Source organism: Perissodus microlepis, chromosome 1, assembly GCF_051167445.1.
Source record: "Perissodus microlepis isolate ML-2025 ecotype Zambia chromosome 1, ASM5116744v1, whole genome shotgun sequence".
Taxonomy (NCBI): Eukaryota; Metazoa; Chordata; class Actinopteri; order Cichliformes; family Cichlidae; genus Perissodus; species Perissodus microlepis.
In genome coordinates this window covers 7,468,902-7,496,719 of record NC_140461.1, presented here as the reverse complement: position 1 = coordinate 7,496,719, position 27,818 = coordinate 7,468,902, and the positions used below count along the sequence as shown (strand labels likewise).

The window sequence follows — 27,818 nt, the reverse complement described above, 5'->3', positions numbered from 1 at the left end:
GCGAATATATCGTCAGTTATTGGACTGATGAGTGTCGGCTGGAAAAATTTTACCTATCGCCCAAACTCATCCTCAACCCAGAAGTCATTTTACTCTGAATATTCTCACACCTAAAGACTATGTAAACAATAAAGCTTCACCTTCAGCATCATACCGCTGCAAATCCATCAACCACTGCTGAAGGCTATATCAAACTCGGTCCAATAACTAACTATGAGTGCAAGTCCCTCAAGTCCACGCTGAGCTTGGAGGAACTGCATTTAGTTCAATACATCCTAAAAATGAAGTTTTCCAGTAACCTTTGGTCTAAATTAATGATTGCTAAATATTTAGCTCCTGCTTTTTTGTTTGTTTGTTTTTACATTAGCCTATTTAGATAGCAGCTCATATCTGGTACTTATTAATATTGATGTATCTTTTAACATGTGTATCTTTTCAAGATATTTTAAGTAATCCACACAATTATAAGCCCTTGATTATTTTTTGTGTTGAAATAAGAAAGAAGTATCATGAAGCAATGAAATCATCATATCATGAAAGAAATGTGGACTTCTGCAAACACTGCAACAAACTAATTAAGGTATATGTCTCAAATAATTAAATAAAAAAATAAAATCAAGACTTTAATAGAATCCATACAAATCATACTGGCAGGGTTCAACGGGGACAACGTACTACTGGAACACTCCAAAATGTCTGAGGTAAAAACTGAAAAAGACTAGTTCACATTAAGGAAATCTGTGTTTAAAAATGGCCTCACATTTAGCACTAGAGAAGCACTGGGCAAATAAACACTGGATCTACGACATCCAAAAGCAACCAGAAAACAGGAGAGGGAAGGAGAGGCTGGGACCGAGTCCACCGATTCAGTGACTCACACACTGTTGGACTCTCTTTAGCTCTTTCACACAGTGGAAGTGCGTTTTCCTGCTAGACAGCTGATAGTGTGTTTCCTACATGCCAGCTAACATGCACAGTTTCGCTGATACTACAGACGGGTGCTCAGAATCTGCATTTTGCAATCTGTAGTTTGTTTTAAATATTTGGTGGGTACAGTGCCAGGACCAATGCCTGTAAATTTGCCAGTAACTGAAAACAACTGCATTAGGGGGCTAAGAATGCACTCTGTTAAGTTAGCTCTGTTGTCCTACCATAATGCAAACTGTGTGGCTCAAACAACTACTGCTACCGGTGAGATAGAAAATAGACACATGGAATGAACAAGCTTATTTTGTAATTTTTTTAAACTTAATGATGTGAAAATGGCTCATGAGTCTCTCCTCCACAACATTGCAGAGAAACAGATTTACTACCTCTTCTCAAACACAGTTACACTGCAGCAAAAATAAATACCCTTCCCATTTTCACTCATTTATTGATAATGATGGTCAGTGTTGGGAACACTGATCAATAAAAATAATGCCTTAAGTTACTGATTTACTCCACTGCTTCTTCATTATGACACAATATAGCCTGATATGGACAGTCACATTGTTAATATAAACTTTAATTTAATTGCCAATGCTGTTAGCACCTTCAGTTTTAGCTGAGGTCTTTGATGCTAACTTTGCGTTAGCATTATAGATTGTGTATAAACAAGATTCCAAGCATCTCTACAGAGACAACATGCCAAAGAGCTGATATACTGTTACAGTAGCAGCAGGTTGTTTTCTGGGGCATTTTACTATCAAGTTCTTACCCTTTTGTGCAATAAGAAATAATGTAATGTTCATATCTCCTCCAGAGTTGTAGAGCTCTCTACTCTTTCTATCCTTTGCCTACATTAATTATTATTAGCAGTACAGCTTTGTTTTCTGTCTTCCCTTCAGAGATAAATAAAATAGGGCTGTGCGATATGACCAAAATCTCATATCCTGATATAAGACATTTATCGTCCCGACAATGATAAATATAGCAAAAATTTTACATTTTCTTTGAATCTCAGGCAACTCGACTTGCATCAAGTGTTTTCAGCTGGGCGTCGTGTAGCTGGAGTCAAGTGTTTTGACCAATGCATGAAACTATCCATTTTTAGGCATAAGTTGTAACGGCTGCCATTTTCTTTTATTACACTGCGTGCTGCGGGGAAAAGCCTGTTCTAACGAGTCTAAGGTTTATTTTGAGCACCTGACTGCTCTTTTTTGCTTCTCATCCGTAAACTCTCTCCACACTCTTTCACGTGATTCTTGCGTAGGAGATAGAAGAGGTTTGCCGTGTTTGAGTGTGAGGTGGGGACCGGTTTCCTGCATAATTTGCATGGTACAGTTTTCTGGTCCGTGCCAGACTTTTCATATCCAAACTATGTCCATGCTACAGAGGTAGCACCTCGTTTAGAAATAAGGTACTTGATTTGTTTTGACTGGTCTTTCTGTTTGTCATTATTTCAGTTTATTTTGAAAAATTTCAACAGGATCTTCAGCTTTATTGTGAAAGGTTTAGAAAATAAACAAACGGATGCAGAGCCGCACGCTGGGTTTACAGTCATTGTAGCTAATGACAAGGTGTAAAAACAGCTGCTTTCCGTCCGTAGTGTGGTTATTTTTTAAATATAAGAAAAAAATAATTTAATATAGCCACTACAGTGACTATCAAAAAATGAAAAAAATATTGCCGTAAACAGTTTATTTTGTGACACGATGAAACAAACGATATCATAATATGAAACGATAGACGTTTTCATATTGTCATCCGATATATATCGTTATATCAAACAGCCCTAGAATGAAATACTAATACTAAAAATATAGAACAATTACAGTAATGTAATATTTTGGAAAACATTACATGAGAGCATGTGTAGTCAACCATACAATATTATCAAAATTCTTCACTTATGATACAATATTATCGCACTTTTGAACATTTTGTTACATGCCAGTTATTGCAACATACATTCCGATTTATAACCTTTATTCAGCTTATATACGTCTTAAAAACAATAAATGTTGCCAAATAAAGCAGTCAGTCTGTTAGAGTCAAATTGTTAAATGCTGTCATTGTGTTACTTAAATTTTTAAGTCTTGGTTCAAACTGTATGATCAAAGACATTCCTTTGTTTCTGACCCCCTCCTCAGCCTGTTGAATGGTGGGGGACGCTATAGTGTTTTATTATAGGCATCCTAGGTGAAGGTTCTGTTTTCTTGTTTAGTAAATTTCCTGCCTTTATTACCCTTTGGTGAACAGGAGGTCACACAAATGCACCCACAAACACACACACACACACACACACACACACTCACGTGCACCTACACACACACACATTTACAAGGGCCTGACACACCACAGGGGGTGTTACAATGGGTGGTGCCTGTGTAAACTGTAACTGTATTCAATAAAAAGGCTGCAAGGAAGGCTGTTTATTTGAAGTTAGCTAGGAAACAAAACTGTGCATAAATCAAAACTGATTGTGACCATGCCACATCCTCAAGCTCTGGGCAACCATTTAGTTGTGAATTGCCGTTGGTTACATTATGAAAAAAAATTCAATGGAATCATCAGGCAGCCACTGCTTTGTTGTACATGCGAGGAAGTTGATGTTCTATTTCACTTGTGTCACTGAACCATTTGCTTACTCTGGATTAAGACGTATATCAATTAAGACTATATATTCCTGAGGGGCCTGCAAATGGGACTGCAAAATTATATAAAGAATCACTTGCGCAAATATTGATTTTGATGATCCCATATAAAAACAGCAGAATGTTAAAAAATATAGTGATACAAATTCTAGGTTTTACTAGCCCACAATCATTTATTTTCCCCATTCATGCTAAGAAGTCAAAAAAAAAAAAAAAAAAAAGTCTTCTCAAAATGTCTGTGAAATTGTGTCAAATAGTCTATGCCACTGCATTTTTGAGTCTACCGCTACAGGTCACCAAAGACAGAAACTCTACAAACAGGTTTGGAAAATTGCTTCCATCCTTGATTTTTATCTTGATGTGCACATAAGCACATTCCTTTTGTATATATGCACTAATAATACTAACGCACAATGCACACTGCCTCATCGGGAGGGCATGCTAGCTTAAGGACTATAAATGTAAACGCTCCAATACTGACACGCCAGGTGTGGTAAACTAAGTTAACAACTGAATGAGCAGCACCGCTAAAGACAATCCTTCTAGTTTAATGTGTAATCCCCTCAGCCAGGGGTTAACAAAAGACAAAAATTCCTTCCAGTAAATCCCAGAAGTCCTACTTTGTACTTTAATGATGTGCTTTCATCTCCTCAGACCGTACAAAGCACCGGAAAACATCCCCCATGCTGTTCGATGTGTGAGAGAGTGTGTGGATTCGTGTGCTTGAGAGCGCGACTGAAACAACGTGTTTGCTTCCCAGCATGCTCGGACATGGCTCTTCTTTAGAAGCAGCCCATGAGTTATGAAGGAGACAAAAACACCCAAACCAGATTCCAAAAAACAAATGAGGAAGTAAACACAGGAGAATGCAGCCCCCCACCCCCACCAAACTTTCCCAGAGAAGAAAGCAGGCTTTGAACCTTCTTTTCGCTGTAACAGTTTTATGAATGAGTTCAGTCTAAAGGCACGTCCTTTATATAAACTCTCTGAAAACAGGGTTAGCACTCTTTTCTCTCGTCATATACTGATCCCATGAATGACTGTGTCTGGAAATAAAATGCCTTTGAATACAAAGTGCTGGCACAACAGGCTTGTGAGCCAGACACATATTTAAACAATAGCTTCCAGATAAGATTACTGAAGCTTGATACAGGGCGTTATCACAGGAGACAAATCGTGATGATGAAGTATGATCCTGTGTGGCCGCAATGTTTGCTGCTACAATTGCATAAACAGAACCAAGTTTTGCTCTATTTATTGCTACATACTATTAACACACAGGATTGCACGTAAAGCCTCTGAGCTGCAGGTAGTGGCCAGACAACATGCTTGGTCAGCCTGCTCAACTACTCCAGCCATTGGCCTTCCTCACTTAATGAAGCCTAGCTTTACTACCAGCAGACTTTTCCAATAAAGTGCCTAATAAATAGCACAACACGCAGTCTCTGCAGTGAGAGCAGCAGTGCTCATGTTGTCTGAGATCAATTCTGTTTTAAGGCAGCGGCGGCAGCAACTGATGGCCCATTTGCCCTGGCTGACACACTCCCTCTGGAGCCTCTGGTAGACTACTTACGCATCTTTGCAGGGTCATTCGCCACCCTATCTTTAGTCTAGTTAACAAAAAGGCACGAAGATGCCAGCTGAACAAAAATACACAAGTCATGACTAAAAGTGTCCAGTTAGTCAGGTTCTGAAATATTGTTGCTGGGGGTAAACAGCAACTTAGATGCTTTAGAACAAGAGTGGTGAAATTACCGGTAATTGGAAAACAGCAGACTTTTCACCCAGACACCACGTTAAATGTGCTGGCACCAGTTAGCCAACAGTATAGCAGAGCAGAGGTCTCTGTCTGTCTGTGTGTTCTGCTCTGACCTCATACAGCTGCAAACAAGAGGAATGTGGCCCCGAGTACTAGTACTTCTTACAGTAGTGTTAACAGTGGTTTTAGCAGCAGAACTTGTAGTCTTTGTGGGAGAAGCAGAAGTAATAGTACTAGTTGTAGCAGCAGATGGTTTAGCAGATGAAGTAGCAGTGGAAGCAACTTTCGCAGTGGCACTGGTAAATTAAGTACTGAGGCATTTAGGATTAAATTATTAATTTAAAAAATATGCAGATACATTTGCTGTAGATACAGCGCGCGCACACACACACACACACACACACACACATACACACTTACTTTACAGCTGAGGTCTAGTAACAGCCACCTAAGTTTATTTTTCACATTTTAACTTTTATTGTGCACCCAGGAATGATCACGGCACTCCTACGCCACTGTTATTGTTAACAATGGTTGCGCAAACTGTAATGAAATGTACTCGCATTTTTAAGTCTTAATGACCATTCAAAGCACTTTAAACTACAAGTCCTATTATGTTAACGTCACACTCTTGCAGCATTTTACTTTGAATGCTTTAATTTAGGGGTGGGTTTCGATAATCGATTTTCCGATTAAAATCGATTTTAGCTTGAATAAAGTGACATCGATTCATTAAAATCCTGAATCAATTTTTAAATATAAAATCGAGACGCCAGACTCTCAGGTTAAACCTCACAAAACCAAACTGCTCAAAAAAATAAAGGGAACACTTAACACAATGTAACTCCAAGTCAATCACACTTCTGTGAAATCAAACTGTCCACTTAGGAAGCAACACTGATTGACAATCAATTTAACATGCTGTTGTGCAAATGGAACAGACAACAGGTGGAAATTATAGGCAATTAGCAAGACATCCCCAATAAAAGAGTGGTTCTGCAGGTGGTGACCACAGACCACTTCTCAGTACCTATGCTTTCTGGCTGATGTTTTGTTCACTTTTAAATGCTGGTGGATGATTTCACTCTAGTGGTAGCATGAGACGGAGTCTACAACCCACACAAGTGGCTCAGGTAGTGCAGCTGATCCAGAATGGCACATCAATGTGAGCTGTGGCAAGAAGGTTTGCCATGTCTGTCAGCGTAGTGTCCAGAGCATGGAGGCGCTACCAGGAGACAGGCCAGTGCATCAGGAGACGTGGAGGAGACTGTAGGAGGGCAACAACCCAGCAGCAGTACTGCTACCTCCACCTTTGTGCAAAGAGGAACAGAGCCCTGCCAAATGACCACCAACAGGCCACAAATGTGCATGTGTCTGCTCAAACGGTCAGAAACAGACTCCATGAGAGTGGCCTGAGGGCCCGACGTCCACAGGTGGCAGTTGTGCTTACAGCCCAACACCGTGCAGGACGTTTGGCATTTGCCAGAGAACACCAAGATTGGCAACTTCGCCACTGGCACCCTGTGCTCTTCACAGATGAAAGCAGGTTCAAACTGAGCACATATGACAGACGTGACAGAGTCTTCAGACACCGTGGAGAACGTTCTGCTGCCTGCAACAACCTCCAGCATAACCGGTTTGGCAGTGGGTCCGTAATGGTGTTGGGTGGCATTCCTTTGAGGGGTTGCACAGCCCTCCATGTGCTCGCCAGAGGTAGCCTGACTGCCATTAGGTACCGAGATGAGATCCTGAGACCCCTGGCCCATCCGTTCCCCAGACCTGAATCCCAGACGGATTCCGCAAAAAGACGTAAACACAAAGCGTGGACCCGACGCATCAGAATCTGTGAGCTGTCGGCGTTCTCACCCAACGGCACGTACACAGGCACGCCGTCGGTGCTGAAAGCCAACAGCTCACAGATTCTGAAGCTGCAGGTTTTGTCACTCTCCAACCAAAACTGACTGAACCAGCACCAAAAGAAGATCAAAACTACGCTTCACATAAACATCGTCATGAATTCCCTCTTACTTTTGCTGCTTTGCTTCCACCGCAATAAAAAAAAAATCACAATTCCTGCACAGCTCTGTCTCTCTTTTTCTCTCAGTGTACTTCAAGAACAGTTTCCAATCTCAAATCTGTTTTCTGTATTATTTGCTTGCTTATTAACCACCAGTGTACCGTTGTTCACAGCACTGTCGGCCGCTGTTTTCTTTTTTTTTTTTCTTTTTTTTTAAATGACTTCCAACAAGAAAGCCTAATTTCTGCTGTTCAATACCAAAGAAATTTAAACTTTTTTTAAAATTATGCCAAATTGCAAAACGCTTAGCTGCGTCTCTAATAAAACCTCTGTAACTTTGCTCTGCTTCACTTCAGCACCATCAGGTAATGTTCATGTGTTGATTCTTTGTTTTCTTCTGTTTTTGTTCTACTGCAGAATATTTTTAAGGTTATCTACTATAAAAAGCCAGGCCAGGAAAATCTCCTTCATGTTTTTCTGTGTTTTATCCTCAGTTACTTTGGCACAAAGGCATCTGCTATGATGCTTACACCTCTGATGAAGTCTCACAAGTGTCAGTACTGATAAATGATCAGAATTATAATATTTCTGACTGTCTGAGTCAAAACTGAATCTAATCGAATCGTGTATCGAATTGAATCGGGACCTTTTGAATCAGAATCAAATTGATTCTAGAAATCAGTGATGATACCCACCGCTACTTTAATTACTTTATGCATCACAACTTTTAATGAAATATAATTTACTTAGTTTTAAGAGTTTCAATCATTTGTGTTTTGTTAAATTAGTCTTCAAGTGTATAAATAGGCTGGTCCCAGAGTGTCTTAATAGATACATCCAAAGACAAGATAGTAATCGCATTACTATAATAGGGCTGTTCGATATAACGATATATATCGGATGACGATATAAAAACATCTATCGTTTCATTTTACGCAATCGTTTGTTTCGTGGTGTCGCAAAATAAACTGTTTACAGCAATATTTTTTCATCGTTTTGATGGTCACTGTAGTGGCTATATTAATTTCTTAAAGTTCTCTCTTTCTCTTATATTTAATATAACCACACTACGGACGGACAAGTGCCTGTTTTTATGCGTTGTCGTTAGCAACAACAACGGTAAAACCATTGCGTGTCCGCTTGTTTATTTACCACATAAACCTTTCACAATAAAGCACAAGATCCTGTTGAGACTTTTCAAAATACACTGAATCACGTGAAAGAGCGTGCAGAGTGTTTACGGAGGAGAAGCAAAAAAGAGCCGTCAGGTGCTAAAAAATAAACCTTAGACTCAAACATTAGAACAGGCTTTTCCCCGCAGCACGCTGTGTAATAAATACTCACAAAGAAAACAGTGGCCGTTAAAACTTAAGTCTAAAAATGTATCGTTTCATACAGCGTTAAAAAAGTCGACTCCAGGTACACGACGCTCAGCTGGAAACACTTCACGCGAGTCAAGCTGCCCGAGATTCACAGAATTTACAGAAAATGTTAAATTTTTGTGATTTATATTGTTATCGGGACGATAGATGCCTTATATCGGGATATGAGATTTTGGTCATATCGCACAGCCCTATACTATATAATATAATTGCAAAATATCGTATCGCAGATCTAAATTTGGACAATCAGCATTTTCCATAAAGGCAGCCCAACAAGGGACAATGGTTGGAAATTAGCAATAGCTATAAACTTTTGTGCAGTACATCAGATTCATGTTGTATACTTGGACTATGTTAAACTGGACTGTCCCTTTTAAATAAAGAATTATTACTATTATTATTATTGTTATTATTATTTGTCTGATCTTTTCCAGCTCTTGCAGGGTCTCCCTCTTAGTTATCTGTGAATCTCTTTGTCCTCCATTGATATATCACCTAAAGACACCACATGTACCAGGTTACAAAACTTAAGTGGTGTAAGACAAGCTGAAGAGACCATAAAGTGCCTGCCAGCAGTTGAAATGTCACTTTAGGCATGTGCCGTTGGGCAGCGACAGTGAGCATTATGTGCAGGCAGCTCCAGAGTGTCCCTCCTTTAGTGGCTGGAGAAATGTGCACTGCAGCTGGTGACGATAGCTCCTTCAACTAGAGAGGTTGAAGAACTGGTTCATGTGCCTGACCAGAACAAAGACTACCGCTGCAGTTTAAAGCACTGGACTTAGTTGAGAGACAGCTGATTACTGCATTACTATAAATTGGCATTATCAGTTTTCCCACTGTCTCCACAAATACAATGTAATTTGTGCAGTCATTGTGACATTCTGGGACATTTATATTTGTTATATATTCTGGCTTTTAAGCCAAGAAGACAAAGACAAAATTTTAACTTAATCTTTAAAATAAGGATTCAAGTCCTTAATCACAACATCTCTGAATAAGCACAAATTCAAAACATTCAAATTTACGAAACTGGATTCCTAGTACATTTACTAATACATTGATGCAATAAAACAAACATGGCATTGTTGAATGTGCGCAGACTTGATGTATAAAATATTACCCAGTGCCGATGTTCATCAGTGAACCTAATCTACTGTCCTTCATCTTCCTCTGCCCCTTGAAAAACAATATTACTATCTCCGAGTGAAGACAGAAAGATGGCCTTTTATCGGAAGAAACCTTATTGTTTCTGTACAGCGCGACACTTGATCTCCTCGCTGACTGTGCAACTGGTATACTAAGACAAAAAAGTTGCTGACTTCATGAAGCAGCAGGTGGGGCGGCACATGGCCTTCCTGCAAGACACAACTTTAGACAGATTGCTTGTGGTAAATTTTCTAGGTCATCGTTCATAAAGTACTGAATGATAAAATTATCTTGTACTTTCTCCTTGTGTCTAATGCAAGCAGAGGAAAAGTCTCTAGACAAAGACTGTCCATTTCTCAAGAGGAATGACAAACAGTAAGCATTATTCTCATCCACCTAACACCTCCTCCATCCACATCCATCCATTCATCCATCCGACACATCCTCCTCCAGCTCAGTTCACCTTCTGATTTCTTTCCCATCATGCCCACACGCTGTCAATCCAACAACTCACGAAGCAGGCCATGCGTAGATGTGCTTGTCAGAGATATCTGCATATGTAATTTACCTGTTTATGTGTCTATATCTCTGTATGTGCTGTGAATGCGTTTGATGATCATTACCGTGTGTGCACGCATGTATACAGACATGCTTACAGTCCAAGCGAGCCCAGCGACAGTTCTATGTCACAAGGCAGAAAACATCAACATGCTGAGTCTGCAGCAAGGCGCCAGTCACCAGGGAAACAATTCAGACAGACACACACGCACACAGTCAGCCAAAACACATCGTCTGAAAAGCACCAGCAAAACAAGTCATCTAAAACGCTGCAGTCGTAAACACAAAATTAAAGGCCGCCTTCGCACTCATCGTAACCGGAGCGGTTTAATTAAGCTCTGTAACATTTACTCCTTCACCTAGTGTTTTCATTTTTTAAGGCAGGTGAGAACTACTGGACCATACAAAACATCTGACTGTGATATGTGAGCTACTATTTCTTTTTGGAAACATTTAAAAACATATTTTTGTAAACAAGCAAGTATACGTTAGCATTAGACAGACTAGTAGTTCCTAAACATTACACAACAAAACCATGGGCTGAGCCAAAAGTGCAGTCTGAAACGATGCCACTGTTGAGCTCTGCAGATAAACATCTGGGAAATTGCAATGCAAAGATCTGCAGACAAGTTAATCTTGCATAAAAACATCATCGCAGCTTTCCTCCTTCCTTGTGTCAAAATACAATAAAGCAGTTAAATAGACAGGTTGGTAAATTCAAATCTACACAAATCAGACCAAAGGCTGCCCGGATGATATTTACATTTTAAATCCCTGATAAGCTTTTGTCTGTAACACTTTCCTTACCTTTTTGGCAATGATTGGAGTTCCAGCAACGGTAGTTATAATTGTTGTTGAACATGGTCTTGCTGCACTGGGGGTTGTTCTCCATGATACCTGGGCAAACATCACTGCACTCCTTCGACTGCTTGTTTCCAGCAATGTAATTGTTGAATTCTGCATCCATGATGAGGGACCAGTCAATGGAGTCCAGGTAACAGAGCTCAGGGTTTTTCTCAATACGGATGGCTCCACGGGTGATGTTCCTCAGGTTGTACAGGCCGATGTCCTTCAGGCTGGTCATCTCAAAAATCACCAGGGCGTAGTTGTAGAAGAGGTTACGACCATGAATGACAGTGAGGTTGGGAAAGAGCGTGCTCAGACTGTCCAGGCCGGATACCCGGAATAGCAGCAGGTAGTCTGTGATCATGGTCAGCTTGGGGAAGCTGAGGGAGCGGAAGACTTCCTGGTTGTTGATGTTGTTGTTTTTGTCACCAATGAGGAGGATCTGCAAGTAGCCCTCCACCACTGTGCAGTTCTCCAGACGCCTGAATTCAGTGATGTCATTGCCAATATCAATGTTGGGTCCACAGACTGCAGGGGAGGAGAAAAAACAAAAACAAAAAAAAACCCAAAATAAAACATAGGTCAGTATCAGTTACATCGAAAAGAAAATATGTAACACCTCAGGTATTTCACTGCTATATAATACAGCTGCTCAACTGCAGCAAAAGGCATGATCCCAGTATTTTTCATTATTTATTATTTTACCATCATGCCAATGACAAAATTGTGAAAAATATGAATCTTATTGCAACGAATTTCCTTGAATGTTAAATATAAATCAAATGAAAAACATGAGTGAGGTGGTTGTCCCAGTCTGAAGAAAAATTTCAACCATGAAAACATCTCTTAGTAATCAGAGCAGCTGAGCCATCTAGAGAAAAACGGAACTTCAACAACCTTTAAGTCTTTCCATAACTTAACCTACAGAAACATTGCGAGTTTTACGTCTTCAAATAGATATAGTTGACCAGGTCAAAACTAAACTGGGAGTGACTCTGGGCTTTCAAGGACAAAAAGGCACTGCTGAGAGATGCAAAGAGGTCCATCTGATTATAACAAGATAGAAAATGAGGTTTGTGTCAGAATTAATGCAAAAGAAAAAAAAAGCAACTCCCAGCTTCTTCTTTTTTTTAAGAATATTTAGCAGAAGCCACAATTGCAACTAAAGCTGTATTGTGTCCTTTAATTTAAAGTTCTGGTCAGGAACCAGAACAATTTCGTCTTTACAATTGCATTCTCGGCTAAATCAAAACGGTCCTGCCTGATCTTTAGAAGCTAGACAACAAAACCTTGTTTAAAAATGATGGAGAATTCATAACTCATGGACCCACCCTTAGCAATAAATAGCTGTTAAGAATATCAGTGGTTTCCAGCTCTGCAATAGCGATACCTAAAGGTTTATCCAGTACATTTTTTTAAATATTGACAGTACATTTGAGCCGTGCTGTTGCTGACAGAACGTGTTTGCCTTGCAGCTCTCATTTCAATGGCAACTTAACATGGTGTGACAAAGTAAACACTTGAGTCACGTTCGATCCAAGCTTAGGTTAACAGTGCAATAAAGTTTTGATTGCTCTGCTTTGAGACTGTTGTTACACTTGCAGCCATTTATTACAACCACAGTATTTAGTTTCGCTGTATGTTTTTATCAACCCTTCGTAACGCATCAACATCAAAGGGTTAGAAACTATTCGACTATCAAAGACATCGTACATAAAACATGTACACCGTGTCATTTGATCAAATACATTATGTGATAAAATAACTTGTCAAACAAAGGACATAATTAATGATGACAAGGTTTTACAAGTACTGTAGTAACATAACTCTTCATGAAACAAGAGTCTGGAACTACGTGAGGTGAAGCTGTGCTTCAGACCAACAGAATCATGATGACAATGCCAAAAACCTGTATTTAGCAGTTATAATGTTTATGACTTTCAAGATTTTTTAATCAGCTGCAAAAACATGTCATCATTTCCATCTGCAACACTGTGTGTTGCACAGTGGACTTTGTATTTTGTACTATGACTTTACCTTGTCTGTGAATGTGCATTCCAGGTGTACGGATTTTATAATCCATAATTTTGTAATGGTGTTCCTTCTTGGCCAGCTGTGCCTTGACCAACAGATTTAAATCTCAAGAGAATTCCTTGTTTAATAAAAGTGAAATGAAATAAAATAAAACCTAAAGTAGCAAGAAATTACTACAAAAAGGCAGTTTTGAATACTTTTATAGGCATTTATTGCCACTTTTGATGCTTCCTCAGATGAGATGTGACAGTCTGTGGAAACCTTTGGTCAACATGTGTGTGTTGAGTATGTTGTGCAAGGTACATCTAGAAACTTGAAGATTGAGTTCAAGGATGATGTGGTCCTACCCATGAGTACATGAAGTAGGGCGCTAGAAGTAGGTGAGCCAAGGTGGTGAAGTTAGTGTGACTAATGACAAACTGGGCATCCTTTGTACTTCTGTTCTGTTCTTTTTCTTGGCAATCATCTGGGTATACAATGCCCCTTTCCCACTATACACACAGTCACACAGTCTTTTTTTATTTAAATGCATTGGTATCTTTCCATATAAGGTTTATTTATCTAGATATTTTTATATTTTATGTGAAGGCAATAGAAGAAGGACTAATCGATGTCAGTGGGATGTACAACTGTCTCTCAAACTCCTTGTGAGACGTGCACATTTTCCACACAAGCTGAAGATGACAACTAACCAACAACTCATTCAAGAGCAGCTGAAAGCAACGACCTTAAGCAACTGCTAATTACACTTCCTCAGGTGCACCTATAGAAACCTTTCACAACTTCTAGATACATCTTGGTGACCCAAACATTCTGTCATCTGAACAAAACTGGGAGTGAGCATGGAACTTGTAGGAAAAAGTTAGGAAATAAGAGTAACAGGTTATATCCTCTGAGGGCACACTGACAATAATGGCAATCCATCCAGTGATCAGTTTCCTTCACCACTGTCTTCTGGGTCACCCCATTTTTTACCTAATTTGTGTGTCCTTGTTTAATTTCAGTGCGGTGTCACAGCATTTAATGCATTTTGGACTCATATGCGTCCTTACCAGTTTCTCAAGTAGTTTCACCTTGTGTATGTGAGAGGGGAGAGGGATAAAGTAGAGCACACAGAGCTGTAGTGCATAAGAGAATAGTGCAAGTTCCCCTTAGCTTGTTAGCCTTTGACAAAAGTTTCCCAACAAGTGTCATTTAGCTCTAAAACAAAGATGGACCCCTAATGCCTCTAACCCCCTAAAAGCCGTGATCCATGTCTCGCCCTTTAGTATTCACTACATACACTAAGATGTAGTGAACTACATTAAAAGTATTATAACTATTAGAAGTATTTGCCAAGGTCAGAAGTGAAATGTTAGGGCTTTTGATCAAAGCACAGACAACAAAGGACAGCTGCCAGCCCCTCTGATGAGAACTAATTGCAAAAACATGCATTTATGTACTTTTATGTTCAGTGTAAAAATAGATTTGTTCACATTTGTTTTCTTTTTAACCTCTTGAGAAGTATTTTATTTACTGAGGCAGTCAGTGGGCTGATTCTTTTTAGACAAAGACAACCTCTAAACCAAACAAACTACAAAGTGAAGGATTTAAAAGAGGCACTGTGCTGGAATCTATGTGGAATAAAACCGAACCAGCATGAGGCATAGTTTGGCAAAACAGGTGATGATCGGTAGACTGATTTTGCCTTTCCAACTTTTCCTCTCACTTTAGGTGTGCACAATACTTAGCCTCAAGCCCCACAGCACCCACAGAAACGCGGAGGCCATTATCACACATCACTGTGAGGAGGATTTAGACTTCAAAAAGCTGGAGGGCACTGAGTCATGGAAAACTCACACCAACCAGCTAACAGGTTGTCACACTGCTACTTACTTTACTGCTGGTCTATAAAGTTTTACTGTACGAAAGCAACACTGAGAGGGGGAGATCGTACATTCCCAGAAAAAGAACTATTGTTTTCTGAGTTAATACATTTTGTGGTTAAACATTAGGTCTGGTGCTACTTAAGACTAGAAAGGGGAGTTTTGTGTTGTTCTGTTTTTTTTAATCTACCATAAAAGCAAAGGTATAGCTATAACAAATGCATTGTTTCATTTTAAACATCCCTTCAGTTTTCTAACAAATCATGTTTTATGTATGATTATCATAAAGAGTAGACAGACGGTGCGCTACAAAGTGATACTGAATAAATAACCCGAGCAAATGGCTCTCTGCAAAATGTCACAGGATCAGTTACAGACAGTACTGCCGATACCAAAATATAGAACTCTACAAAACATATGTGGTGTTTCTTCGCTCTTATTGAGGTGGAACAAAGTTTAATTTCAAAAAGAACACCATGAACCTTTCTGCTGGCAGAATGTCTTCCCAAACCACTCAATGCAGTTTAGTGGCATAGAATAATGTAATATTGGCAACACTGCAATAGCACAGTGTTCCACGTTTTACTCTGACAATAACTAATCATTTACCTTTGAATGAGGACATGTATTTAAAGTTGAAATCACCCAAAATTGAAAAACTTTGCAATGAAACCAGATCCAAGAAAATCTGGATTTTCTGGATTTTTAATTCCTCAACTGAACAAATGCTCAGAGGTCATTAAAATCATTGTATGACACCATCACAATGCAAACTGCAGGCAAGTGATAAAATCAGAGCAAGAGCGTTACTTCCCTCCAACTGTAAGCCAACTACTTGTTGATAAAGATGATCTTTTAAAAAAAAAAAAAAACAGGAAAAAAAAAAAAAAAAAAAAAAAAAAAGAGTACTTTTCACTTTGGATTATTAAGCTTTCCAAAATATGTTGGAAAATATATTAGTGACAATGTCATCCTACGTGACGTTTACAAAAGACTTGCCAATACAAGGGTACAAGTGAAACCAACATCTCCTGGATACAAACCATGAGCTACACACGGAGCTGGAGGTTTCTGTGAACTAAAGTAAAACCTGAACTGAATTTGATTTTTTTCTTTAATTTTGATTTTTAGTTCTGTTTCAGTTAGTTTGAGTAGCTGGCTTCCTTTTTATTGTTTGAAAATGTTTCAGTTGTAGTTCAGCTTTTCATCAGTTTCAATGTTAATTTTATAATCCCTATTTTAAGCTCTTATCTATCACAGTCATGATGATTGGTCCACATATAAGGCAAAGAGTCTGCATTTCATATTTTCAGCCATTTGATGAATACAAATTTATTAAAGCTTATGTAAATTAAACCCCACTTAAAAAATTATAATGAGCTGAGGTCAAAACCTCTTTTTTAATGCAGGAAAAATCTGTGGTGGTTTACTGCACATGTACACATGACTGGTCAATGTACAGTACCGGTAAAGGCACCAACCCTGTGAACTTCTTTGACGGACATATACCATCTATGACAATGTGATAGATATTCTTTTTACTCTAAGTTTAGAAACTATTTTCTTTATCTTCCAGTTTTAGTGGAAACACTGTGCTTCCCTTAGTGTGTAGAGTGTGTAGACCTCTCTAGGCAGGGCTTGAGAGCCCTTGGTGTGATTTAGAGCAGGAAGCGTGCTGCATGATCGTTATGTCTTTCTCTGTAATCTACTTGTCAGCAGGCTTCAGTGAGCCGCATACCTGCTAATACACTTCCAACACCCAGGACTGTAAAAAGACACACTGCCTGGTGACGTTACATCACCACAGGCGGCCTCATCAGTTCACCCTCTGTGGCCTCACTGCAGCACCAGCAAAGCCATCTTTCATGGGAACTGCTCCCATCCCGCTTGTGAAAAACAAAAGCTCGTGATCAAAATGTATGTTGTGCGCATCGGCTAAGTGAAAATACCAATAGCAGGTTTAGCAGCTTAATAACTCCCCCTCCCTCTCCTTCCACACTGACAGATTTTAAACAGCTGAGTACACAAGCCTATCTCTGCAGCTCTGATGAGCTTCCAGATCACATATTTACTTTTGATAACCTTTTCCGAGCCGCCTGCAGCATCCAGACTGTCCACAGACAATCACAGGAAATCCACTAGAAGCTCCATGAGACAAGAAATAGGAAGCAATACAGGCCTCTGAGCTGGTGCTTCAAACGCTGCCACTAGACTGCAGCAAGTCTGTTTACTCCTCGTTTCCGTCCCGTTAGTGACAGACTGCCTGAGGGGCAAGCGTAGTCATAAATACTTTTCCACATGAGAGGCAAGGTGAGAAGAAACGTGATGGAAAGCTTTAAGAAAGAGATCACCGGTAACAGATAAAACTTGTTTGGGGTAATGTGAAAGCTCCGTCTGCAGCAGGACTTAATCAGAGCGGTGTGCTACCAATTAAGATGAAGGTGTTGCAAAGGTATGTCAAGCTTAAAATCTGAGTTTTATGTATATTATTTTATTTCGTTTTTATGGCTCTCTTTTTACCTGGTTAGTAACTAATGCCTAGCACATAGCCTTGTTCAGAGTTCTGGTTTAACATCAGCTGAAAGCACCACCTTTTCACCCTTACTTTTAATTTTTAGCATGCTCTAAGTGTGATACAGACAATCTTTTCTGTTCATTCAAAGAATACATTATATGCAACCTTTTGAGCTGTGTCTAATTATTATCACATAAAGAAGCACTGCAGAAAAGGTACAGCCGTGCAACCTGACATGCACCTGACAAATGCCAACAATGACTCTGACTGGTTACAGTGTAGGGTTAACAGAAGATTCCAGTTACATCATAAGTTACGATGCAAGTTACAGCATAAGTTCCAACTTCTGGTTACATTGTCAGACTGTCAGTGCTTCGTATGTTTGTTTGTTTTTTATTTATTTGCATTTCTTTCTACTCTGCTTTCATCCTCTTTCCTGTTCAAACCCACTTTTCAATCATCACCTGTCTAATCTACCTGTCATCACCGTCAGGCTGTGTGCTTTTGTTTTATGCACAACTGCGTGCAAGCACACCATATCCAAAATCCTTCATATTGCAAAAGCCAAACACCTAAGCAAAGGCAGTAACCTGAAATCCACTTCAGACCTGACTGTCATTTAACTGGATCAATTTTAAAGTTTGAGTGCTAATCTGCAGCTTTCTCATTAGACATTAAAATCCAGAACCCAGAGCCCTCTGAATGTAAAAATAAATATATTTATGCATGAATTCACAAGATTTATGATTGCGCTCCTCCTAATGTCGGATCTGCCTCTGATTTATTTAAATATCCCACAGCTGAGTTTTTTATTACCATTTCTCTTATAATTTCTGATTGGCTTAAATGACTGAACAAGACATTGAACGCACCTTCGTTATGTGAACATGCACAGAGTTTGAAGTAGGAGGTTTAGGGTAACCAAAAACATTATACCTGTTATCTCCAACTGGGCTTTTAGATAAACTAGCTAACACAAAGAAAGCCCTGCTCTGCAGAACTTGCTTCATAGTACACCCTTCATGCCAGATGAACTTCAGTGCCATCTGATACTGTAAATCAGTAAAAAGGCTCAAAGTTAAGCCACACAAGGAACCTTTACACAGCTCCACACCAGAGTAAGAATAAATGCAGGACTTCGAGGGGAGAACCTCTCTGCAGCTCTCAGGTTTGTCCTGTAACCAAAACCCCATAACACACAGTTCACAAGCTCCTCAGTCTTTCCAATCAACAGAACTTGGTCTGTGTTGCTTGTGAATGTACTTTGGCTTGTTCTATTTTAAAATCCAGACCCTGGTTAAAAACCCACCTAACCCAGCCCTCCCCAGCACGTCACCATGAATGGGATGAATCGGGAAGCCCAGTTTACAGTTTAGCTGGAAACATGGAAACGTTTCAGATGGCAACACATAAAAAAGAAATGTAGGAATATAAATTTATAGACGATTTAACTGCATCAGATTAAAAGGTTTACAAGCTGACAGAAGTCGTAAGGTTTATGTGCTCAACCGAGTTTTATTTATTGCGAAAAATCCATGCAGTCTGATTAGCGCTCCTTAAAGTGCTATCAACTTTTCATTAAAAAATATATTATAATAAAAAAAGACCCCACAATATTCTAATATTCTTATCTGTGGCCTCTTGTCGCTCAAATGATTTGTGTCTGGTATTCATGAAAGCATTTCCAAGGTCAAGGTATCCCCAGGTTTGTTTGACAAAAGAGAATAAATGACTGTACAGCGAGAGGGAAAAAACAAAAAACCTGCATTAGTTTCACTCAGCCCCGAGGGAACATTACTAAAAATTACAACCTATATTGTGAATAACATGCACACAAAACATTGCCTAACTGAATGTAAGGTCCGTGTTTAACCAAGTCAGTTTCAGGTGGACGCCGTTTTCCTGGAAAACTTGAAATGTTAACGAAATATAATACGCTTACAGGAAATAAATGCTTGGGTGTGCTTCTTCTTTTTATCCTCTAAATGTGATATATGATAAGATATATAAAAGGTGAGATCTTGTTTGTTTTTCTCACCTGAATGTGAAAATATTATTTCTCAATTTTAGGGTCAAACTAAACTCAAAAAATTAAATTTTAAAATTCCTAATATTCCACTTGTTTGATGGGGTTTTATATTGGCATACCTCCACTTTGTTTGTTCTGATTCATCATGCTATGAGTCACAGTGATGTATTTAAAAACAAACTAAATGAATAGTCATAACGCTGACTCATGTTTGTGATGTAGTTAGAAACGCCAAGTAAAATATTAAAACGATCTATTATAATCAGACCAAAAAAAAAAGTTTTCACCAAGAGTTAAAATTATATTTCCTTTTGTCTCATAAAAATATTTCAAGGTGTAAAGCGCAAATTCCATGCAATAAGATAAGTGTCGGATAGAACAAGATAAAGTTTAGTTATTCCAAAGTTGGAAAATTGCCTCTAAAATAAATTCGACATAACAAACTAGCCTACATATGTAGAAAGCCCCCAAAAATCTCTCAGTGACTTAAAAGCCCATTTTGAAATTAAAATAAATACAACAACTTAAGATAAATAAATATATACACCGCAAATTGAATGTAGAAAAGTAAATCATCATCTATTAGACCCAAATAATGCAAAACTATAGTGAAACCATAAGTGACATTCCATATTTTTTTCGTTTCTAGTAACAACACACCTGTTTTTCACTTTAAAAGCATAAAAATAATGTGCAAATAGCGGAAAAAACACTCTGCTTACACAGTGCAGTATTACATGTGCGATATTTACAGTAAAACACTGTTTTTCGGGTTAACAAAAATGACCCTTTTCCTCGTGTTTGAACACTAACGAAGCATGGAAAAACACAGTTTGCCCGTGTGTGTAGTAGCGTAGAGAGGCATTACTTACTTTCTGCGGTGGCGGGCCGGAGGCAGGACGAAAGACCCAGCATCAGACCCCAAAACAAGGTCAAGCGGCTCCTTTCCTTTCGAGACCTCATCCCCGAATGAGTGAATCACACTTTAAATCCTGTAAATAAATATGCTGTGGGAAGGAAACGTGGGGAAAACCCAGTCAGAGTTATCAAAACGCCTTTTAAGCTCCAGCCAGCACCTTTTAGCTGTTAGCCGGCTAATGGAGCTAATAGCTACTACAAACAGGCTAGCAGGATTGCACTCTCACGTTTCCTAACGGGAGTCCAGTCGTGCTCCAAAAAAAATAAAATTAAAAAAACATATATAGAGAGCGATATCACCGATTTAGTCCCGAGGTCAGAAAATATGTATTCATAGTTATTCTTCTCTTGGATAGCGCCGCACTGGAGAGTATAAGACCACTGTATCTAAACTAGCGGCGGGGATTCCTCTGTAATCCGCATCTTCACACTCCATATCTGGAGGAAAAACCGTTCACCGTCCCGCTGCTGTTGCTGGAGGATCCTCAGGAGGCAGAAAACGGGTCAAACCTCCCCTAAAATTGGGATGGACCGAGATGGACTGGGGCATACAGTAACATATTCCACTCGTACAGTGCCCCGTTAAGTAAACGACACGGCGTTTGTTTCGAAATATCCAGGATAAAATCTGGCTTCAGACCGCAGCCTCCTTCTTCTCCTCCTCCTCCTCCTCCTCCTCCTCAGCCGCTCATCATGCACACACGCACCGCGTTGTTGTGGTAATTCACCTTCATACCAGCGGGCTAAAATGAATATTTGACCTTTTTGCTGCGGTTGAGGTCAAATTCTTTGGTTTTCTAACGCCCTCGGTCGATAGATAAGTAAGCGGTTCGCGCAGTTACATGGAATAACTCACAGGTACATACACACACACACACACAGTCTCCTTCGGTCAGTCTGCAGTCTGCCGTGTTAGCCGTAAACACGGCGCCATGCGTACAGATCGTATATGCATCGTGTGATGAATCACTCCGCCTCGGTGAAAGAGGGCGTCGCTCTTACTGCAGCTTAGCCACCATGGAGAGCAGTTACCATAGTGACTGCTGTGGCGCTCATTGGGAGAAATCCTCAGTTTTTAACAGTTTCGAGCATCTTTGGTCGAATTAAGCGTAAAACTACATACACTGCACACCCTATCGGATTATTTTAAGTGCATAATATCCCCACAAGGCGTGTTCGCTACGCTATTATTCTCATCAAACACGGCAGCAGGGATTATAAGGAATAGCGGGTCTCTGAAGAAAAATGGCTTTACAGGGGGATGCAATTATTCGTCGGAGCTTCTATTAAAAAATCGGATGGAAAAATGTAAACAGAGTGAGACCTCTCGTCACCTCTCGGGGCACCGCCGTAGCGACTACCTTTACGATGATGAGGTATGAAGGAAATCAGGGATACTGATCCAGGATCAGGATTGTTTTCCGCTCAAAAAACACAGTGGAGGGCCACCTATACAATGACCGTGTCTGTCTGCACGATTGCAGGGGTGTAGTTGTAAAGGGGGTGCGCAAAAGTGCACCCCCCCTTTTTTTAACAGTGGCGTGCCAACAATTTGTGACCAAGACAGTGCAATATGACACAAATGTAATAATTTACAGAAACGGTATCTTACCAAAGGCTGGACTCGGACAGAAAATATGATACTTGTTAACTGGCTTATACATTTAGCATCCGTTTTCCCATGTTCCCTAGGATGCAACAAAAGCTAAGCTCATAAAGTGCTTAGCCTGCTAAAAGATTTCTAAATCTACCACTTTAAGTTTGCACCTTAAAGAGGATTTCCATTTACAGTGAACACAGCATGCTGTTTCTGTGGTCTTCACTTGACCTTCATTAAGAATCAAATTATCAGAAGGGAAGAAAACATACGCTTTTTTCTGCCATGTTCTTACTGCCATTGGTACCCAAAGCAAATAATATTTGTGTTCCAAAAAAACCCACAGAGTTCAAGCTGTTTACTCTGAAAAGGTTGTGTCGTGTTTCAGAAATGTTAATTACTGGTTATACTGTTAGCAGTTACTTGTAAATACACAAGGGGAAGCAAGGGTTCAAATACACAGAAAAAAAATACTAACCTGGTCACCGTAGGGAAAACAAATCCACCTGTGTATCTTTAGCTGTATAGACCAATTTTTCCACATATCTATGAATGCTATCTGTCTTTTCCTATAGGATGATAACCTATGTAAGCACAGGTGTTACTAGATAGCGATATGGTGCTCGGGTATTTAGTGTTTAGTGTTTTACAATAATAATAATACAATAATAATATTGTTTTGGGTTGTTTTTTTGTTTTGTTTTTTTACAACAATTAAAATCCCTAAATTGACTTGATCTTACTTAGCATACCTAATACCAATTATTCAATAAAATGCTAAAAACAAGAGATGGAAAAAGTTGAAATTTGTGGAAAATTAACCTCTAAAACCAATAGTGATAAATAACAAAGTACTTTGTTACTGTATATAAATAGAAATTCAGATATCTATTTTTCTGACAGTTTTTTTTTACTCTTACTCAACACATTTTAACACAAATATCCAGACTCTCTACTTCTTATATTTTCAAAACTGGCTTATTACTTTACACTTATGACATTTCAGGGGAATCATTATTTCCTCTCACCTCACATCTTGAAATACCAAATTCACTTAAACCTAAATAGAGGGAACGTGAGTGTATGCATCACTGTTGTTTATTACGTCCAAAGAGATAGGCGAAAGAAAAAACAACCAAACAAAATAGCGCACCAGAAAAGGACTGAGCATAAAGGCAGTGACATGTTTTTTTAAGTGGTAGGTAATTTAAAATGCAACATTTCTACCAGCTCAACAAATATTGGCATTCACATAGCTGTTTCTGTGCAGTTTGTCACAAAATTTGTCTGCTAGCTAGTGCTACAACTGCCACATTTCCCAGGGAGAGAAAAGAATGAGAGGTAACATCACTCAGAGGAAGAGAAAGATGTATGAAAGACAAGACAAGAGAGGAAGAAGAGAGGTTATTTTAAAAATTTAAGGACTGCTCAGTGACATTTGATGAACTGGGTTATATCATGTGATGTTCTTGTTAATTTGAGCATTTGTTTAAAATACAACTTTATATCTCAAGTTATGTTTTCTTTTTTTTCATATTGTGAAACACCCTGCTAAACAAACTGAAGTGTACTAATGTTATTATTCAGAGGTTGCATGAAAATCCTGGCCAGTTTGGTGCAGGCTTCACTGGTTGGTTTACAATACCACAATGAAGTTTGTGCAGGGCAGTTGTGTTGTTCAAAGTCAGTGTGATATCACATCAAGGGTAGCACACAAATTCAAGCTGATGATGCTGATCAGATTCACTTGTGGTTTATACTAGCTCTATAGTAGGTGTGTACTGATTATAATCAATTTCATTCTGTAACATTGTGTTCTACGTAACAGATGTTCAAGCTTGGTAAATTCATTAAAATTAGAATTAAAGTTGAGGTTTCTCTTATATTACTATTGTTTAATTATGATATTAATATGACTTGGCTTGGGGGAAAAAACGAAAACAAATTTCAGACCTGTGCTTTGTCACACTTACTTGAATAAAGAATCAGTATTTCAGCTTTTATCAGAGTATTTTTTAACACAATTATGTTTTGTTTGGTTTTTTTTAATAGTACAAATACTTATCTGTACTTTCACTTAAATGCCTAATGTGTGTCTAAAAGGTATCATGCTGTCATGGCTTGTGGAGACTGTTGTAGCATCTCCTGCAACAACAAAGGAATGAAAAGATACTGAAATGCTGCCACCTTGAGGGGAACAGACGTAACTGAGTGTGGGACAAAAAAGACTGAATGGAAAATTTTATACCGCTTCTTTTTTTTTTCTTTTTTTTTTAAAAAAGAACCCGACATATTCCTCTTAAAGTTATAGGTAACATGTGCCTTTTTTTACATGCCACATGGAAGCTGTGATCCTTATAATCCTTTCCTAGGACAACATATTGATCTCTATTTGAAAAAGCAGCATAACTAAGAGGAAAAATGTAGACAGGTGACAAGTAGAAGAAAAACTAGCAAACAGTGTATTAGTAAAGTAGCATATAATTGTTTTTCAGATCAATTTCATACAGTTTAGGGACCTCCGGTGTCCTCTGCATGGGGGCATTGGCACCCTGAAAGCGACCACTCCCATCAGGACTTTGTACTGATATGAACAGATTAATCCCTGTGAGGGACAAATGATAAAAGAGCCACCTGATTTGTTCTGCATCTTTGTTATACTGTAGCCCTATGAGCTGAGTACAGGAAAGCCGAACAGGTTTCTAAAACAACCCATTAATGAAACTGACTTTTACTTACATTTGATTCTCAGACAGATACAACTGCTGTGATCTTTTGAGGTCTGAGGCCCAGCCAGAGGAAGTGGAGGGCCAGCAGCTTGTGATGCTGTGAGAGAAGCAGACAGTAAACAAAACCATCCATAGAAGAGCCCCTGACAGTTTTGATTATCCCTGTAATTACAGGCCGCTTTCATCACTTCAAGAGCGGAGCACAGAAGCATTATTTGAAAGCCACGCATTACCTCAGCTCTGGCAGACAGCACTCAGCATCCGTCACAATCCAACAATTAGCACTGAGGAGAAAAAAAAATTCACATTAAAAATGAAGTGAATATCAGTGGCCACCCAAGAGTCCAAATACAGTGAGTCACCCTCTAACAAGTGCTCACTGTACCAACATGACCCCCTGTGCCAGAGAATGTTGTGCCTGTCCACTTGCATTTGTTAAGTCCCTATTAAAGTCCCCATGAAGGCAGCCGGCGGGCCCACCTACCTCGACTGTCCCGGTGGAATCCATTCTCGCACTTCACTCATGTGGAAATAAGCCTGTTTACCACCAACGGGTCACACATGCTAATGAGCGTCTGTTTGTTTTCCACTGTGCTCATGCAAGAGGAAGGGAATTTAGGGGGGAAATAATAGATGATATGCAGACAACAGCCTGGGTGGCTTTGCAGCACTAATGATGAAAAACGTACAACAGAGAATTAATGGAAATGAAATCAGAACAGGAAATGCGGTGTGACATTTTGATGAGTCTGGGCCTGAGGTACAGAATGGCGTCTGGCCCCATGTGAAAGTAGTAGCTGCAGGTCAGGCACCTTTGACTGTGTGTGTGACAAATAAGTTGTAATATACTGTGCAGAATTATATACTTGTATGCACAATGGAATACACTAATGAGCCAGTGCATTTTTATTGTGGGTAGATATTGTAAACCCTCACAGGCAAACACCCACACACTCTCTGGGAACCACAGCGCCAGCATACTGTACGTCATATAGCCTCAAAGGGATGGACAGTAAGAATCAAGAAGAAAGTTCTGTGAAAAAATATTTGCCCCATTGCTGATTTCTTTCTTTCGTTCTTTAGGTCAGTGTTCATGATTTTGCAGAAAGAAAGAGGCTGAAAAAAAAAATGGCTTCCATAAAAAAGGTCCAAGGCAAACCCCACAGCTGACCAAAACAACACAAAGATTCGTCTCACACTGGACAAAAACATCTTGATGATCCCCATGACTTTTGGGAAAATATTCCGACAATATTCAGACTGACAAGATCTATTATATCTGGCTAAACTAACACAGGATGTCATAAGTGGTAGTGTGATGGTCTGGGGTTGCTTTGCTGTTTCATGACCTGGATGACTTACCATAATTGATGGAATCAGGAATTCTGCTCTCTGCCAGAAAATCCTAAATGAGAATGTCCGGCCATCAGTTCATGCCCTGAAGCTCAAGCGCAGTTGGGTTAAGAAGCAGGATAATGATCAGAAAGACACCAGCAAGTCCACCTCTGAAGGCTTAAAAAAAAAAACCAAAATGAAGGTTTTGGAGTGGCCCTGTAAAAGTCTGGAGTTGAGTGGCTTTCACATGAGCACATGATCCGGAAAACTCTCTAATATGGCTGAATTAAAACAATTCTGCAAAGAAGAGTGGGACAGAAGTCCTCCACGGCGATGTGAAAGACTGATTTTTAGTTATTGTAAATGCCGACTGCAGTTCTTGCTTCCCAGGGTGGCACAACCAGTGATTGGTTTTAGGAGGCAGTGACTTTTTTACACAGGGCCAGGAAGGTATGGATTGCTTTTCCCCCCTAAATTACTGAAATAGTTATTTTAAAACAGCACTTTGTATTTACTTGCGTCATCTTTGTCTGATTTTAAAACAGGAAGGCAGAAACTACTTTTCACTGTATACTGTAGAGGTGGGGACATTGTCTTGCACAATGCGTAATATTTTCCTCATTCTGCTACTCAAACTCAACACCTGCATGTAATCTTTAACTGAGCTTTGTTTTTTACTTACAAATGACCACATTGTCATCCTTTCTTTAGTTAAGACATGTTTCAAAAGATCTTTTTATTTTTCATTTGACCTTAAAAAAAGCCACCCATGCTTTCATCTCATCAAATTTGGACTCTAATAATTCCCGCTACTTTGGTCTGAGCCAAAGCCTACCTCCCACCTCCAGTTTATTTAAATTTCAGTACCCAGAATTTTCTTCAGTACACCACACTGACTATCTATTAGATATCAAACTGATTTTAAGCTTTCATTATATATTAAATCAGACTTTATGAACTGAGCAGCTAACTGTGTTCCACAGGTCAGAACTTCTCAACTGCTCCCCGAGCTGCTTCACTACAAAAAGGAAATTTTCTGTTGCTGCTGAAGTCTTTACCAGAAGGATCACTCCTCTCAATATATTTTACTTAATATTCAGACTGATATCTACGTGAAAAGTAAATACAAGAACTATGGAGGTTACATGTCTGGGGTCAATTGTGTAAATGACAAATACACTCTATTTTATTTTTATGCAATCAATCAATAAGAACTACACACAGAGCAACCTGTTGTAATAAAACTACTATTTCAGCCGACTGTCTCTCTGGTATTCATCTTTGGTTTTCAGTAGGGATACTTCTAAAGATTAGCTACATGTTTATTGTGAGATTTATCTGTTAATGCTTGCAAACTAGAGCTAATTAAAATGTAGGATATTATTTCAGTTTGTGTTATGGGAAGACAAATACTGTGCAGTCCCACCTGAACCAGGACACCTGCTCGCCCTAAACAACATGGAGGTTTATTGAGCTGTACTCAAAGAAATGGGATTACCTTGAGGTACAT

The 27,818-nt window shown here is 39.2% G+C and overlaps 1 protein-coding gene across 1 annotated transcript in view; it reads right to left on the bottom strand.

Annotated features, from left to right (window-relative positions):
- The window catches only part of LOC146393244 (insulin-like growth factor 1 receptor), a 60,519-nt gene extending 38,851 nt beyond the window's left edge, over nucleotides 1-21,668 (bottom strand). Inside the window, exons 1-2 of the mRNA XM_084928444.1 lie at nucleotides 20,602-21,668; nucleotides 11,248-11,814 (exon numbers count right to left, since the gene is read on the bottom strand). Coding sequence (XP_084784570.1) covers nucleotides 11,248-11,814; nucleotides 20,602-20,692 — 658 coding nt within the window. The 5' untranslated portion in view covers nucleotides 20,693-21,668. The remainder of the gene's footprint in view (nucleotides 1-11,247; nucleotides 11,815-20,601) is intronic.
- Nucleotides 21,669-27,818: the final 6,150 nt, after the last annotated feature.